A 17,797-nucleotide genomic window follows, 5' to 3' on the forward strand; every position below is an offset into this window, starting at 1 on the left:
AACTATGAAAAGGAGAACCAAAATTCTGTTTAGATTCATTGGAATGGAAACATTGGAAGATAATGTTTCCAATTTTAATATTTAATTGAACTGAATTGAATGAAATATATAAAAGTATTAATTTTTGAATTGATAAATTTATTGTCGGATTTCAACCTTACATATAGATTTGAATTATTTATGTGTCATATGTTTCAAAGTCAACACAAATGATTAATTGAAACAATCTTTTGTTTTTTTCTTATCAACAAGATTTGGATCTAATGCTCCAATGTATTGGACCTAAACCTTGCCCTTTTCTTATTGCTCAAAAGAACCATGTATTAACAAGCAAATTATACTTAAAAATTGCTTCTTAGATCCCTTGATTTTAAATTCTTACATCAAATGCAATCTTCAGCTTTTCATTCCACTACTCTACCTTGATTTGTTTACATTTGAATCATAGTACAAGAAGCCTTAATGGTCTGTGAAATGCAGAATGGTGAAGAGATGAAAGGATCTACCGTCCAAGAAGGTTCCATGGCAAAGAAAAGTACAAGCAGCGGGTACAATTTAGATGAGCTTGTCTACCAAGTTGATTACCATGGGGTGACAACACATCCAACTCCAACTCCTAGACACCCTAAACCTTAAAAGACTGCTTATTCTCTTTTATGGGGAAGTTGTGTATTATGTTTGAATAGATTAAAAACGTAGAGACAAAGTATTTACTAGTGATATTGTTTTTTCCCCCATCTTGAAATAGGATATTGTTTTGTGCACTTTATCTATGCAAGTTTGTAAATTAAAGTCAGTGTTATGAATTTAAAATGACATCTTACATTGAATAATTTCTTATCTACATATTAATATCAATAAGGTTTGAATCCTTCCATGAAATTTATCAATGGAAAAAATTGTACTTTTGAGACTTTATTCAAAACCAATAAAACTGACTGATATTCAAATCCTTTTTCTTCAAAAGTTCAAATACTTCAATAGTTCTATTCAAACGAACCATTATGATATTTGAATATAGATTTAGATACTTGAAAATCCTACGTTCAAAAACCTACAAATTTTATGAAACAGCTGTATTATTAATCCAAACAAGGAAAATCAATATTGAAATTTCTCAAATGACAACTTTGAATATAATCTCACTTAAAAATCTTCTTATCCAAACATTGCACAAAGTGTCCTTGCAACAATATAACATTTTGTCCAAAACAGACAAACTTTAATATTTCATCTTCTTTAAGTTCAATGAAACAATGTACCGTTGCCATTTTTCTCAAGTGACAGAATTAGTGCAGCCATAAGTCAATGAATTTTGTGTCCAGTAGCTTACAAAAACAACTTTCAACAGAATAAACGTCCTAATACCATTTTCAAAATTTCAATAGGGAAGTGTCCTATCAGAATAATCAGATATCAGATCATAAGAAGGTAATTTTTTTTTGAGGAGGGCAAGAACATTCTGTTTTTATTTTGGCCAGAGAGGTAATAAACTACCTTTGCCAACGGCATTTGCTGCCTTTGGACACACTCCTTTACCTAAGGATAGCAACGAAACCTGTTGAGAGAGAGGAAAAAAGAAGAAGAAAAAAGTGCACAACATCAAAGAAGAAAGTTTGAAACATAGGTAAAAGAAATCAAGATGTGCATTGCAGTGAAATCATTCCATTCATATATTGCTTTCTGGCCTTCCTGTACTTTTCAAGCAGCAATTTATAGCAATCTAATACATCCCCAAATGACACCTCATCACAAAACCTAGACTTTACATGCATAAATGCTTCCTCTGCCTTGTCTTTGTGTTCAACGCATAAAGGGAATAACTTAGAGGCCTCCATAAAAGAAAAATTCCAGTCATGTCCAGTGGTTTCTCCATCTGCATTGAGAAGCCGGAGCCATCTGATCCGTTGAAAGGGATCTTCATTTTTCTGCATTGCAACTGCTATAGTCCTCAGAGAATCCAAAAACCTGGACTCTGTATCGATCTTATTAATCAAGTGACTGAAAATGGTTTTCTGATTCTGATCAAGCCTATAACTGGTGTCTGATGGCAAAGACATTGCACCAACCAAACAAGCCTTCCGGAAGGTAGGATCAGAATCTCCTATTTGCCCAATTGCAACATGCAAGAGATTCACAGAAATAACATCAAGAAATTCTAACACAGACTCAGAATAAGGGGCATCCTGAGGTTGCCTTTGGTTCCAGCAACAAAGTGCAACATGAGCAAATCCTTCCCACCTAGGTTAAATAAAAGAATCAATATAGGGATGATAAAGCACAGTTATATTTTACAGCACATTCAAGTTCAATGCTAATAAACTACAATTTGTCCAAAAAGCTTAAGCCTATTGGAAAGGGTGCACATTTAACCATTATTCTAACACTTCCCTGTGGGCTCAAAGTCCCCCTCAATAAGTGGGACCCAACACAGAATTTTTTAAGTTTTAAATAGGAGGTAGAGTGGAGATGGATTCAAAGCCCACAACCTCCCACTCAAATACCATAATAAACTACCACTTGCACCAAAACATTCAGCTGATAGGACAGTATGAATTAATTTTTAACTTTTATTCTAAGAAATGTAATCTTACAAACCCCTTAAATGTAAAATCAAATCCAGCTCTTAATCATATCATTATCAAGACCGACACTTTTATTTTGCTTCATGTGTTTAAATTTTTATTTTTAATAATTAGTAGCCGTAAGTCTGTTTTGATCTTTATCGTGGTTGAAAGTGATATCATAGCAAACTTTCTATGAACAAATCATTTGTGGGCACAAGTATAGATGATTTCACATTGTCAAGCACAGTTGACCTCTAAATTCACTTATGTCAATCCTTTAAATAATATAATCATAAGTGAATTAGCCTACACCAAAATAAATTCAAATCCTATCACTTTACGCAAATAAACTCACATTCACATGTGCACAGGTAAAAACAGACAAATAATGCAGACCATTTCAATATACTAAGTAAAGTAGATCACTATAACATCTTGGACATGATTGGCATATGCTTGATTATTACCCTATTAAATTTTAAAGGCAGACTATAATTCAGCTTTCCAAAGACATTGGGTCCTAAACCCTGTCTCTATGTCTCATAGAAATATAAATGTCTATATGACATAACTTGGTCAAGGACATGTGTCAGCCCACATGCACTGTTCTTAGCTTTTTACTCTATCATTCTAATCATTAAGAAGATACCAAGATCCGTATAAAGAATTTGAGAAAAAAACATTGAAATGAATAATGATGTGCATCAATGAACATTCAAAAGCAACCTCTAGATGGATGCTTCTGAGGAGTAGTTGATTAATGAGATACTTATAAAGCAGAAAGTAAAATTAAAAATGGTCCCACAAACATACACTCAGCAAAGAGTTTTTTTTCTTCTTCTTTTTCCTTTATTTTTTCTTGGAAGAGATGGTGGGGGAGGGGAGTGCATTTGGTAACGAGAACACTAAGAGTTGGGGGTCAGTTTATTTATTTATTGGTAAGTAGTCCTTTAATATTGTCATTCATGAGTGTTGGTGGTTCATAGTGTTTGGATTGCAATAGATGGGCTAACCCATGTGTTAAAAAGAGCCTAGATCCATGAGTTGACTGACTGACCAATCCAATTGAATCCTTTTTTGTGGAGTGGACCAATGGACATGGAAATGCTAATCAGTCAAAGATGACTGTTGATATCTAAATGGATAGGGATACCGACATCCAGGCTCAAGCAATTCAATCATTGATTGATTATTTTGGAATCCAAGCATGGTCACCAAACAGAGTGACCCAATATGATGTAATGACCAGAGATATCTAATGGATCATGTATAATGTCTACCAGGAGAAAAATATAAGCATGTGACCATGGCAAAGTAACCAAGGGTCACTTTTGCCCCCACAAAATCAATAGTTATTGAATCATAAATCACATAAGAGCATAAATTCCAGTTCATTGAAATCATTTATTGTCATATCATATATCATTTCACCTTTTTTTTAATAAAAAATTAATTGATAGAACAGTATATAGAAAACAAAACACTAACTTTATTATGAAAGAGGCAGGAATTATGTTTATTTACCAAAAATAATGGATAGACCATCATCTTTTTCATACTTTGCAGTTAGTAAATAAATTAGGATTTGTATAAGATATGCATTAATTGATATCAATAACTAGATTGTTGTTTCTCAAAAAAAAAAAAAAAAGTAGATTGTCGATAAAAATTTTGGATCTTTTCTTTCTGAAATGTCTACGAAAACAGAAAGAAGAACAAAAAATAAATAAATGAACAGATAAATAATGTGTAGTTCCACACCTATATAACCATTTCCTGTAATTAAGTGTGATGTGTTCCAAGCTACTTTTAAATCAAGCTCAGAAAAGTATGGCATATACTTATGTCATATACATTTCAATCAAAAGTATTATCAGTGTGGTGTGATATGCTAAATACAACCATGATACTTGATTGGGTTACTTAGTGACAGGCCTATGCTGATTGCCTTATTGTTCTCAGTAAAGTTTTAAAAAACTCAGGGAAAGGTAGTTAATGTTATTTGAATGGTTAAGAACACAATTATAAAAGGAGCATTGCATTGAAAATATTAATTTCATATTTATTTCAGGATGCAGTAGAGAACAAAAGAAATCCAGTATATATACTAGATGTAATGTTAATTACTGGTGTTCTTAGGGATTTAAATTGATATATCTGAGAAATTACCAATTATGTTAAGCTAGTGCATATTTATTTTTTTGATTAGTGTTAAGCTAGTGCATATTTATGTGTCACACCATTCAAATAATGTATCCCTTTGTGTCCAAATATACTATGTTTTTTTCCCTTGCAGAATGATTTGTCTAGCTGAGGAATTAGAAAGGTTGTACAAAAATCCAACACAGAATTATTTTATTTTTTTTGATAAGTCCAACACAGAATAATTATCATCTGTCAAATCTAAAATCAGCCTCATGATACTCAGCAACCCCACCTAAAATTGAAAAGTAGAACATAAAGCAAAATATCCACAGGAAAAGCCACAACTTCCCACATATAATGACTGAGAAACCATCACCGGTTAAATCATTAGAACCAAATTTGGAAGAGAACTAGAGAGGAAAAAAAATTAACTTTTACTTACTCAAAAGGAGGTTCAACCTCAATACCAAGTGTAAGATGTAAGGAACATGCAGCGGACTCATTGGGACCACCATTATCTGTACATGCCTCATGAAGAACACCTCTGGGAATATACAAAATATCACCTTCCTTCAGCAAAATTTTGCGGCACTTGGTCACTGAATTCTCAACCTCTGCATCATGTAGGCTATCAGGACCATAGAGGCGAGGTAACTGCACATTCGGCTGAGAAAAAACTGTCCATTGTTTAGTTCCAAAAAGTTGGAAAACAAACACACAATGGTCATCAAAGTGACGAGCCAACCCTTGAGAATTGGGTGGTGTCAAATACATATTGACACCTACAGATGGTTGACCAAAAATAGATGCTAATCCATTTGCAATAGAAGCAATACACTTGAAGCGAAATTCCATGCCACGAAGAGCAACTGTATAACCTTCTTTATATGCTTCTTCACATTTCAAAAAATCGTGAATGTTAAAAAATTGACAATCTTTTTTGCAGCAAGAGTCCAGACTCTCCTGAAAGAAATGCACTTCTCTTTTCGTTTTCCTTTCTGTTCTTAAAACTCGAATGTCCTGCTGATAGATTATAGGACAACCCAATATATTTCTCACTTCCTTTAAGAAACTAAGGACATCTAGTTCATCTGAAGCAATAGGAAAACAAGAAACTAAATTTTGAAGGATTGAAGAAAGAAAAGAAGGATCTGTTTCAATCAAATCTAGAGACTTTATAAATGAACTAAAAACATCATCTTTCTCATTTAAAGCCCTCGAAAGTTTTCTTATGAGAAAGGGTGATACCTCCCAATGACTAAACATGAAATTTTCAAAACTAGACTTAGTCAAACCAAAAATACTTCTTTTAACAACCTCAACAGGAAGAGTTGTTGCAACTTCACTACTATTGATAGAAAGCCTAAAGATGCTTTCTGCCAGATTATTAACTCTAATGTTACTCATAACAAACTGTCCCTCTTGGCTAGACTTCATGGTGTTGGCAAGCAATATTTGATTATGCACTTCAGCCCATAGATTTTTCAAAAAGGCCAAGAAAGTTTCAGAGAGGTTTCTTGGGATCTTTCCCAATAGCTCAATGTTGCAGGAATTAATGAGAATTATAGATGCAGTAAGAAGTAGCACTGGAAGTTCATCATCCACAAACCCGATCTTGAGACAGGCAACACTTCCATCATCTACAGTTCCATCATCCAAAGTACATAGAGATACTTGCATCACTGAAGATTTAGGAACCTGAAGGAATCCAGACCTAATGAAAACTGAAAGTTAAGTCAAATTATTCAACGCCTTAACTCAAATTACCAAACATACTATCAGATTTTTTTTATTGGTGTTATACATGCACTCCCACCCTCCACCTTGCTCATACAAGGGAAGGAGGATTGAACCTAAATTCATTCTGCTATATAGATAAGATGCTAAACCTGCAGAGAGGCCATTTTTCTTTTCAGCATGGTTTAAAATGGCACAAGAACCAATGTCAACACAAGCCTTTAGTTTGTCAAGTCTCATGGCCCGGTAAATTCAGTGTCATGACAATTCATTACTCAAGCAATAAATCACCGGAAGAAAGCAATAATCATAAAGATCAAGAAAGTTACAGATGATTAATATGTCTAGGTGTTTCCTACACATGCAAAAACAACTAATATTAGTGAGACATAACGGTGTGGCCATGAAAGATTGATTTGTTATTACCTCGCAAATTTGCCCATTCAATATTTATTTTATGGGACCCATGTGTAAAGTCCAATTAAAGTAAAAGTTGCACATTTTAAAGGTCTAGTTATGTGTGTCTTATAGTTAAAACAATTTTTTATTTGCAATTTTATTTGATAGGTAATGGTCAACTTTGTAGCAAGGGGAAAAATTGTGATTTTAACAATTCCTATGAAGTAAGGGGATTTTGGTAGTTGAGTCTAGAATTTTTTAGGAGATCCTAAGTATCTTAGGTTGTATTTTCTTTGAGAAAAATTTAATCTTTCATTAGGAGATCCTAAGTACCTTAGGTTGTATTACCCTAAAAACCCTCATACTTTCTTCTACCAAATTGCAATCAAGTAACTCATGAAACCATCTTTTAATTCCTAACAAAACTCCATAACCCTTTCTTCAACAAGTTCTAAACTCTAGATCCAAAAGTCCTCATAACCCTAAACCCACCATAAACACACATGGACAAATATCCAAATTTTTCCTAAATCAAATAAATAGCATCAAGGAAAACTAAAACCCAGAGTTCAACCAATACTTGAGCAAACTCGTAACAAAATGCCAAGAAGTCATTTGCATGACTAATCACCAAAATCCCATTATTCACTAGTTGAACCTCTTCCAGACCAAGACCCTTTTATCTTTTAATATGCAGATGATAATTAAAGGTGTTCAGCGGTGGTGGATGTTTAAGTTGCAGAAGCTGGAGAGTTTTTCACCCATACCCACTTGAGGGAGAAAATAATGTGCTTTCAATGAATGCAAAAAATAAAATGAGGATTAAAGTTGTATATTTGTCATTTAGCAAAGAAATGTATTTGGGTTAAGACTCAATGGAGATATGCACTAATAAACTACTCTTTGAGAGGGTTTAACTGGTAGAAGGGAAATTAAAAATCTTTTTTGGGAACTCTTAATGCATATTTGGATATTTAACTGTTTGTTCAATATAAACCCTCAAGATATACTAACTACTAAATACAACACAATAAATGAATGATTAGGCTTTTTCTTTCTTTTTTCTTCTTCTCAGTGCACTGTTCACATATTAATATTTACAGCAAGAGGACAGTCCTGTAAACCCCTATTTTCTTCCCTTTTTTCCACCTGAAATGATGCAGCCCAAAAGGCCACAGATTTAATTTTGTATCAGAAAGCCTAACAAACTCAACACTGGTGAAAAAAAAAAAGTTGATGTATTGGCAGAAAATTGGGAGAACAATGAAAAGAGGTCCTAAATCTTGATTGTATAGCTTTCTGTTCAAAGATACAGCCAAGCTTCTATAAAATAGAAACTTTATAGGGAACTAGGCCTCAGCCTTTTACAAATAGAACTCAGACCAGAGTAAATATTTTAGGAACAGCCCTTTGAGAACCTTAAATAGACTGAAGAGTATCTCTGTAATTCAGAGTCCTATTCTCTAAGATAAAAGGGAAACATAAACTTCAATACACTCTTTTACCAAAAAAGATGTGAGATTTCCTTGACTCATTTATTACTTAGATATTAACTTCATTGAATTCTTTTTTGACTGACACGAGACCTGAGAAGGACAGTTTCTTAGTTTTAGCAACAATTGTAGAGATTGATGCATCATTCCTCTCAGGGTTTGTGAAAAAATAGTCCTCAAGCTTCTATATTGTATGCATCTTCAAAGAATTCACTGATTCTTGCCTCTTAAAAACCCAAATTTTTTAATGTGAGGCTTCTTGTAGTTCCTTGTCATCATAGTCTTTTGCATGTTGAAATATTCTTCCTTTTTCACTTGCACATGTAGCACTGAAAAGTTAGATGTAACCTGCCCATATTTCTCCTAGAATTGGTATAGAACTAGCTGGATTTTTTAAAAATATTTTTCAAGTAAATGAATATTGTCTCTGCCATCATGTATCACATCTCTACCAAACTCCCACAGTTTACAGAAAATCATATGGCATGTTTCTAAGGGAAGAACATCACATTTGATTTTGTCAAAATATGCCTTAATCCTTACCAATTGAAAACTCAAGCAAACATGAAACACCTATTGGTGACCTTTAGCTCATTCTCCTTTTAAAACAACACATGAAATAAGGTTTAGGACAGTAAACCAACTCACAGAATAAGATTTAGGATATGCCCCAATTTCAAGTTCAATGTTGTAACAAGGTCTTTGGAGATAAAATTACTTCCACTTGCTGAATTAATGATGATGTTGCAAAATTTACCTTTCACCTTTCCTCAAGTTCAGACAATTATGTCATTCTGTTTAATATTCATATCCTTCAAATTCAAAATGTCAGCGGCCTTTACCAGTAAAGCCATGCTGGTGCCACCGCAAGTGAGTTCCTAATTTTTACTCTCACTTTTTTCAACTTCTAACTCATCTTTCTCACTTTTCATAACTCTTTGTGGACTAATATGTGACTTATGACCTGGCTTTGGACACCTGAAACACTTCAAGCTTTCACCCTTTCCTTTTAGAAAAGCTTGTACTCTTTTTACCCCCATGGCATAATTAATTGTTGCTTGCTCCTTGACATAATCTCTTGATTCTATATTGTATGTTCGCTAAAAATCTCCTTTTTCCAGCCTTTTTGACATCATTCTTACTCTTTCTTCAGGCCTTAAGCTATTTGGTAATATCATTAACTCAAAACATCCTATGAGAACAAACTTTCTCCTAAACATGTGAATTCAACCCTGTGATGTATCTTACAATCACCTGAATCTCCATTCCCATGAATTTAATTCAAGAAAGCAACTCATAAATTCAGTTGTATGCTCTTCAACACTTCTCATGCCTTGGATTATACGATAAAACTAGAAAAGAAATTCTGGGCATAGAGTATGGTGGAAGGAATTTTTGGGGCATTCTTTCCCTCATCTTCTCCAAATTATCAAGCTTCCCCTTTCCCTTTCTTTCTCACACAGTCTGAAAACCCACCAGGTTATTTTTTTTGATAAGAAAAAAACCCACCAGGTTATAGCATCCTTGAAGCCTGATTACCACATATTTGGCCTTCTTGTGATCAGGTAACTCCTTCCATCCACTAAATTGCTCAACCCAAGTAGCCCAATCCAAGAATTCATCTGGATGCATTGACCCATTAGATTCTGGAACTTCAACCTTTAACCCTCAATCATAAGTTTTTTTTTTTTTTTATTAAATTTTATAATATGTGGGGGAAGAGGGGGGGGGGGGGGTGTTCAAACCTTGGTTCTCCCTGTAAAGGAGACGGGATAATTCCACTGAGCTACAAGGCTCTTGACAACCCTTAATCATAACTTTGACCTTCATTTCATGATGATGTAGAAGAAGGGTTGAAGAAGAAATTCTAGCAACAAACATGATATAAGTCTGCTTTTTTTTTGATAGGTAAACATGACATAAGTCTGCCTACATCTTCATGTAGGCCAGGCCTTCAGTAGGATGTAGAAGAAGGGTTTAAGAAAAAAATTCTGATAACAAACAAGATTAAAGCAAAGAAATCTTTGATGATTTATAAATTAACAAATGACACGAATATGGATATCACCACCAAAACACCACAATGGAATTGAAATCTTTGAAAATTTATAAAATTAAAAAGAAAAAAAAAATATACTCGCATATTTCATATTGATAATATAGAGAAACCATTGTAATTAATTTGTTTTAGCATACACTGAAATAACCCAAAAAAACAATTTGAATTAATCCACTTGAGTCTTTCCTACTACTGAGAAACCAAAGACCAGATACCACAATTCTAAAAAACGGATCCTCATTTATTTTCATCATTTATATCGCAGGTCATTCTATGGTACACACTTTCTTTTTTTGGTATGTACCATTTCTACTATATTTTAACCATTCATCTAATTTTACAAAATAAATGTATATTAAATAAGAAAATATCCTCCTCACATTACCAAAAACAACAAAAAACAGTTTTTAGCAAACGGGTGTGATCAAAGAAATTCGTTTCCTCATTTATCAAGCAAATCAACCAGCAATATCATAATTTTCAATTAGAAGAAAGGAAACAACAACTACTCAACTAGTAAAAACATGATAAAACTTCAAATGGACACTCACATTAGACTATCCAAAGCGAAAAACCTCAGCAGGCATTGCCTAGCAACTGGGGTTGTCGCCATATCCAAAACAGCATTGCAGGCAGCCATCAACACTCTCCTTTTCTTCCAACTCCCCAATGCCAAGACCAAACTTTTCACAATCTCACCATCCAAACCAACCTGTTCGTTCAACTCCAGCGAGTACAGAGACAATGCCCCCACAATTTCAGCACTGTAACACACTATTTCTGCACTTCTGCAACAAAAAAACTCAAACATTTAGCTAAAATTCAAAATGGGGTTGCTTTATTTAATCGAAAAGATCACTTCTGCAACAAAAAAAACTCGAAGAAATATCAAAAATTTGAAATGGGTTTGTGTTATATAATCAAAAAGATGAAAGCTTTGAAGGGATTACTTGGAAGTGAGAAGGAATGGAAGCAAAGAGAGGATGGGGTTGGGGTTTGGGTTCTGTGAAAGAAAAGTGGGTTTGAGTTTGATGAGGCATTTCTTGATCAAAAAGAGGGAACTGGGTGTGTCAGAGTTGTGGATAGCTGCGAGCAATAGAGAGAAGATGGTGTCAGCATCGGCATGTTGGAGAAGTTGAAGGCTTTTGTCATTTTTGGGTTTTCTTTTCCTTTTTCGGTGTTCGCTCTTCTTCTCGCGCCTCTCCATTCAGTGCTTTCTGTCGATGCCCGATGGTGTGCTGTGGCTCTTGCCCTGAGCTTGTCGGGGCTATGTAGTTAAACGAGCAATCGTTTGGCTTGACTTGCTTTCCTAAGTGTAGTCGTTTACGAAATATTGTGCCTTGTGACACAACTTGGGGATCAACACAACTTTTTCAACGACTCAAAACTTGTTTGAATAATTGCCCATAAATGGTGGATAGTCACTCAATACTTCTTCTTCTTTTTTTTTCTTTTTTCAGCTTGCTAAATTAGGTAATTACGAGCGATAGACAATTACTTGCTTTTACATGAATCACTATTTTTTTTTTTTTTTACATTATTGACCACTTCACGTAATTGTGACAAAAGTTGTCTTTATTGAATGTTATTGCCGAGAGTAACCAGGATAATTTATGTGACTTTAATAGTATAATAAATAAATAGAACTTTTTAAAGATAAGTATAGTTTGTTGATTCAGGCTAGAAGGCACCAAGAGCAATGGAAGAGAAACTTGTCATATAAGGATATGTTTGGAACAAAGAGAGATGGAGGAGAGGAGAAGGAAGGATGGACAAGATGAGGATAGTTCCTTCTTGATTACACAAACGGGCTCATCTGGCTAAGACCGCAAAATTAGAGTTCCTAATTACATGGTTTGCTGACCAAGTTGTAAAGGAGTTAAGCATGTTCATAATGTCTTGTAATAAGTTGGTGGAAAACTTTGTCAAGGGCAATACCATGACTCACTCCTATCATCTTCAAAGCCATTAGCCTTCCCAGACTCCTTAGGTCTTGCCATAACTTTATGAAATAGCTTGCACTTATCACATATGGGCGGAATCGCAAGGACACTCAATGGTAGTTTCCATGTATTTCCCAATCCCCAAATCCACAACAAATAGCGGAGCGCTACCTAAGTGCATAACCAATTCTTTGTTGGTTCTTAGTGATGGATCAGAACAAATGGGCTACCAACTCCGATATGTTGGATTTCAATATTCAATCCAAAGAAGAATAATCTTAAACCAAAATAGAATTTTAAAAAGAGAAAGCTTCAAGCTTATTTAAAATGGATGAGCGGAGTATGATAGATTCTAATATTCAATCGAAAGAAGAGTAATCATTTACATACACTACTTTGTACACATTAATATGCACAATTGATATGAAAATGTTCGCATTTTAAAACATGAAAATGGATGTGAAATAATAGATGTGAGAGTATAAAATGTCCTAACTCTAACTTATTGCAAGTGGGATCCAATCTTAAGCCCATTCAACCAACTAATATCTACAATAACTACGTAATTGTTGTTATCAAAAAAACAAAAAACTACATAATTGCTTTTAGCATAAATTCATCTATACTCAAAGGCCAGGAGGTGTTCTTTGGTTGCATTAAGGATCGGAAGCTTTACCCTTGGTGCCATATTGGTACCATTAGACCTCTGGGGGCAGAACATAATGTACACTATTTGATTAGGGTCACTTTGAAGACTATATAGACGTTGTCCAGCTCCGTAGCCCCCTAGAAGTTGGTATGATCTCTCTGATCGATTCATTGTAAGACAAAGATCATCAGTGCCTGTCAAAATCCAGGAAATATAATCAGCCATTTGCTTCATACCAATAAGATATTAGTGTTAGATTTATTACTACAAAATAACACAGATTGATTAGTTACAATGTTAGGAGAGTATCAATTGTAATATGTCAACATGCAATTCTAACAATGTGTCCTAGTTAGCCCAACCACAACAATCCACATCATTGGTGCTCTTCCTTTGTTGTAGGGATCAATCATTGAATAGCCATTGAATTTGGTCTATATACAATAATAGATACTTTTCTTATAGTACTTAAGCACTGATATATATCCACTATTTCACAAACATATCTATAATTGATGTGGGAATGTTTATATTTTAATACATAAAAGTGGATGTAAAAAATAATAATAATAATTATATTCACTATTTCACAAACATATCCATAATTGATGCGGGAATGTCCATACTTTAACACATAAAAGTGGATGTAAAAAAAAAATTGTAAAATAGTAGATGTAAGATAATCAAAACCCTAATAAAAAAGGGCTTTGAATTCATTATTGAGACTTGGAGGATGTGGAAAGGAGTTGAGGTTTGTACAATTAGGCTGTATGCAGGGTTCTCCATTGAGTTATGACTAAATAACATGGTAACAACAAAATCCGATTTAGTTAGATGCTCTCTCTCTCTTTCTATATATATATATATATTGTGTAATTATCTATTTCCTTCATATCAGCTGTTAATGCCAATTACACAACATAAAATGGTTAATTACCAAGATCAACCATCTTTAACTCTCCATTTAAGCTCCAGTTTTATTTGAGTCCCATATAAAAGAAACCGAAAGACCAAAGATTAGACACAGATTGACAAAGAAAAAGCCCAAATTGACTCATTACAATCGGAATTGCCCATAATCACCCTGGCCCATCTTACCATATACACCCAACTTATTAAAGCCCAATCTTTTAATTTCTACTCGTTCTCATTCCACCCCCTAAATTTTGAAAGACTTCTTCTTCATTTTTTTTAATTTTTTTTTTTTTTTGAATCACCTTAATCTTTTCTTCTTCTTTTTTCTGTCCACCTTAATCTTTTTAGTTGTTTGATGAATTCAATCTTCTGAGATTTTATTGTTTAAAAATATTGGTAATCACTTTCTCACTCTTAGTGAAACTTTCTCTTTACTACTCTTTTTGATCAATGGTTATCAAATTGATTTATTAACAAGGATCTAGGTGGAATGCAAAATTTAATAAATGGTTTTTCTACTTTTATCTGCTCTGTTACTGTTTAGATTAATAGAAACAAATAGAGGTCTTAAATTGAAATGATTTAATTCAAGTCTTTAATTGACAAACATAAATACTTAATACCTACTATGAAACATTGTACAAAGTTCAGGTCTTTTATGTGGTTTCTGATAAATTAAGACAAACACACAATAATGAATTCAAGGCCAAGGTTTTCAAGGAAGACAACTAATTTGTGTATATTCATGTTCACTGCATTCCTCTTGATAAATAAGGACCTTAAAGCTACAATTCCAACTATATAAGGGACTTGGGTTCGAAACTTCGAATCTCATTTACACTAAAAATTAATTGATGTCATAGTTTTATGATAAACAAAATTGATTATAGAGTGAACGTCATTAGTTAAAATTCTATTATTTTTTTAAAAGATAAATAAATAACTAGAATTCTAAATGAATCCCAATTTCTAACCAACTAGTCACAAGACTCACAACCATACGATTATTATTTATGTTGTTGTTTATCTAATGGGAAGCCTGCTGCAATAATAACTTAAACCTAAACCAATGGAAATAGGTTATATACTTATTAGCCAAAAAAAATTGGATAGAGACTCACTCACAGGCAGCTAATTCAATCTGGGTCTGGTAAATAAAATCAAGAACTGCAGAAATCTCTTGCTCAAACTGATGAAATGGTCCACTCACAAAATTCATCTTTCTTAGCTTACAGAGTCCCTCTCCTAGCTCCATCATGGCTCCTTTATGGTTCTAATTGACCACAAACCATCAAAACCCAATAACCAAATTTTGAAAAAAAGAAAAGAACAAAGAAAGTAAATAAAATAAACCAATGAATTAATAAAGCTAAACCTACAAATGAAGTACCAACCTGGTTAAAGAGGTGGTGAAATCCTACAGCACATTGTAGAATACCATGAATAAGAGTTCTGGTAGGCTCTTGGGCCATGTTCCAGAGAGCTTCAAGATAGTCATGGCATTTATAGTATTCTCTGTCATTGAAGAGCATGACAGCTTCGTCAAAGCTGCAGTTATCACTGGTGTCATCATCATCATAGTCGTCTTCTACAGCAGAGAATCGATATGAAAGGCGAAAGGAGGAGTTGAAAGAGTTTTTTATGAGTTTGGAAGGCTTTTCAGAATGAGTCTTGGGGACATATGGTGATGGTGATGAAGAAAAGGTGGAGGAATCATGATCAGCTTTAGGAGGAAAACAACGAGAGAACGATGAAAGAGGAAATATCTTCAGAGATGATGCACATGGGATCGCCATTGAGGATTAATGGTAGAAGAAATATTTTCTGAGTTTGGTCATGTTTTCTTGCTTTTGTTCGTGTGGTGGAGGCTCAGTGTTCTCAAAAATCTCCCTAAGAGCTAAGATATTGGACTAGCTAATTTATCACCTATCCTCGTGTGGTTTTTTGACATTGGGTTGCAATTTTTAGTAAACCAGGAAAGTTTTGATAATATTTTTAGCGGAATATATAAAAAGTTATCAATAAAATTAATTATTAATTTCTCATAAAATATTTTTAAAAATAATTTTTAAACCAATATTTTTAGAGTATTTATATTAATATTTTCATTGTTAAATATAAAAGAAAATATTTTTAAATGGGAGCTTTAAAAAAAAAAATGTTCATTTTAATAGATACCTTCAGGACATTTGTTAATAGACCATTGCATGAAAAATATTAAAAAAAATGTCAAAAAGTTGATTATTCTTTTCTTTTCCATAAAAAGTTTCTAAAAATATGCTCAAAAGAAATTTAAAAAAATATTTCTTAAACTGATATCTTAATGCATCCGTTAACTTTTCTCTTAAAAAAATTTTATTACCTTTCTTAAAATAATATATAGGTTTATATATATTAGGAGAAATTATACTTTATTTACCTGTGATTTACTTTGAAAAAAACTTTTTCTACCTATGGTTTAAAAATTGATACTTTATTCATTTGAGGTTAACTTCATTTGTCTCCCGTTACTCACCTCTATTAAAAACAGGAGTAAATTTGTATTTTGCTAAGCCTTTAAGTATCTCTCTTCTCAAAATATAAAAAACTAAAAAAAAATCAAAGGAAAAGAAAATTTAAAAGCTAAGTTTTGTAAAAATCAAAAATTAACTTTTACATCTTCTTTTATGTATCAACTTTTAGATCTTCTATTTTAAAACCTTCCCCCTCTTTATATAAAACTACTAATAGCCTTTAATAATTGTGGTGAATTTTGTCACATAAAATCTACTCTATGTTAAGAAGAAAATGCTGATTTTGTGTTAGCACTCTCCCGAAAAAGTGACGTGGAAGTGTGTCACAAACCTCAAGAGGTTGTTTACTTTTTTTTTTTTTTTTTTTTAATGTGGGTTTATAGGAAATCAAAAGGCTATTATTAACTTCTTAAAATGTGGCTGCTTTAATTTTTGTAGCACTTGGCGTGAGAGTTTTGGAATCCCATGCATTTTAAATGAGGAAATTTTGAGGTAGGATTTGTAATAGTTTTTTTCCAGAGACATTATAAATTTAGGGCAAATTACAGTAAACCTACATATGGTTAGGTTCATTTTCATGTTACTATCTATGGTTCTAAACTTAACACTTTACCTACTTGAGATTTGTTCTGTTAGAACTTTGTTACTCATATTTGTTAAAAATGAGAGAAAATAAATATTTTTACTCCTCTTTTATATCTCTCTCCTCTTAAGACAAAAAATTCATACAAAAACAAAAGCAAACAAGATCAAAAAATGTCATTTTTGTAAAAATGGTAAAAAGTTGCTAAATAACTTCAAAAACACATAAACTTTAGGAACTATTCAGTAGAGAGAGGCAATGTAATCATAGGCACACCATAACAAACTCCTTTCAACATAGAGTTCTATCTTTGAAGGTCTTTTGAACAACCTAAATGAATGAATAGTTGGAAGCCTCAATAGCATGAGCAATCTCAACAAACTGTCCCAGCGCAAAATTGGGTTTGCTTCTAAAACTACTATAAAGAACCAAATTGGGCTATTTCTTAACCTTATTAGATAGCTCATTCGAATCTCTTGCTCTCGTAGGCCCGAACCTAACAGGTAAAGTGTCACTATAGTCACGTCTAGATAGAAGATGCCAACTCAAGTTGCCCGCTTCTACCCATTTTTCTTCTAAAAAAAAAATCCAGCCTTATAAGTAATATTTGTGTTATATGATGCTAGTCCTACAAGCAAAGCCTTCTTTCCCATCTTTCTGACATAGTCTGCATAAGTTAGCTCTAATTTGTAGAAACTATTAACCAAAAGCCCAAAACTTTTTCTTTGTCGTTTGACATCTTTATCAAAATGGCCAGATTTGTCTCTCTTTGTCGTCCTTCTCTCTCCCATCCA

At 33.3% G+C, this 17,797-nt stretch overlaps 2 protein-coding genes across 3 annotated transcripts; both read right to left on the bottom strand.

The window, feature by feature from the left end:
- Positions 1-1,449: 1,449 nt before the first annotated feature.
- On the bottom strand, positions 1,450-11,750 carry LOC115968602. Its single transcript, XM_031088031.1, has 4 exons — positions 11,351-11,750; positions 10,952-11,188; positions 5,155-6,426; positions 1,450-2,241 (listed from the first exon to the last, which is right to left on the bottom strand). The coding sequence occupies exons 1-4, from the start codon at positions 11,605-11,607 to the stop codon at positions 1,638-1,640; spliced, it is 2,370 nt and encodes a 789-aa protein (XP_030943891.1). The 5' UTR covers positions 11,608-11,750; the 3' UTR covers positions 1,450-1,637.
- Positions 11,751-12,761: 1,011 nt separating this feature from the next.
- LOC115967425 lies at positions 12,762-15,833 on the bottom strand. Of its 2 annotated transcripts, none has more exons than XM_031086515.1 (3): positions 15,302-15,833; positions 15,033-15,180; positions 12,762-13,186 (listed from the first exon to the last, which is right to left on the bottom strand). In XM_031086515.1, the coding sequence occupies exons 1-3, from the start codon at positions 15,701-15,703 to the stop codon at positions 12,960-12,962; spliced, it is 777 nt and encodes a 258-aa protein (XP_030942375.1). In that variant the 5' UTR covers positions 15,704-15,833; the 3' UTR covers positions 12,762-12,959. The 2 variants fall into 2 exon arrangements, with proteins under 2 accessions (XP_030942375.1, XP_030942376.1); XM_031086516.1 differs by having other exon boundaries at positions 13,097-13,186; positions 15,029-15,180.
- Between the last annotated feature and the right edge of the window lie 1,964 nt (positions 15,834-17,797).

This window comes from Quercus lobata, chromosome 11 (assembly GCF_001633185.2).
Source record: "Quercus lobata isolate SW786 chromosome 11, ValleyOak3.0 Primary Assembly, whole genome shotgun sequence".
Lineage (NCBI taxonomy): Eukaryota > Viridiplantae > Streptophyta > Magnoliopsida > Fagales > Fagaceae > Quercus > Quercus lobata.

What these genes read in the sequence shown, in the direction of transcription:
- LOC115968602 (XM_031088031.1), bottom strand. Translation starts at nt 11,607, where the DNA reads ATGGAGAGGCGCGAGAAGAAGAGCGAACACCGAAAAAGGAAAAGAAAA. An exon ending in CCATTCCTTCTCACTTCCAA is followed by an intron (nt 11,189 to 11,350) that starts GTAATCCCTTCA and finishes TTTTTGTTGCAG; the next exon opens with AAGTGCAGAAATAGTGTGTT. An exon ending in TTCGCTTTGGATAGTCTAAT is followed by an intron (nt 6,427 to 10,951) that starts GTGAGTGTCCAT and finishes AGTTTTCATTAG; the next exon opens with GTCTGGATTCCTTCAGGTTC.
- LOC115967425 (XM_031086515.1), bottom strand. Translation starts at nt 15,703, where the DNA reads ATGGCGATCCCATGTGCATCATCTCTGAAGATATTTCCTCTTTCATCG. An exon ending in TTCACCACCTCTTTAACCAG is followed by an intron (nt 15,181 to 15,301) that starts GTTGGTACTTCA and finishes GTGGTCAATTAG; the next exon opens with AACCATAAAGGAGCCATGAT. An exon ending in CCAGATTGAATTAGCTGCCT is followed by an intron (nt 13,187 to 15,032) that starts GTGAGTGAGTCT and finishes GGATTTTGACAG; the next exon opens with GCACTGATGATCTTTGTCTT.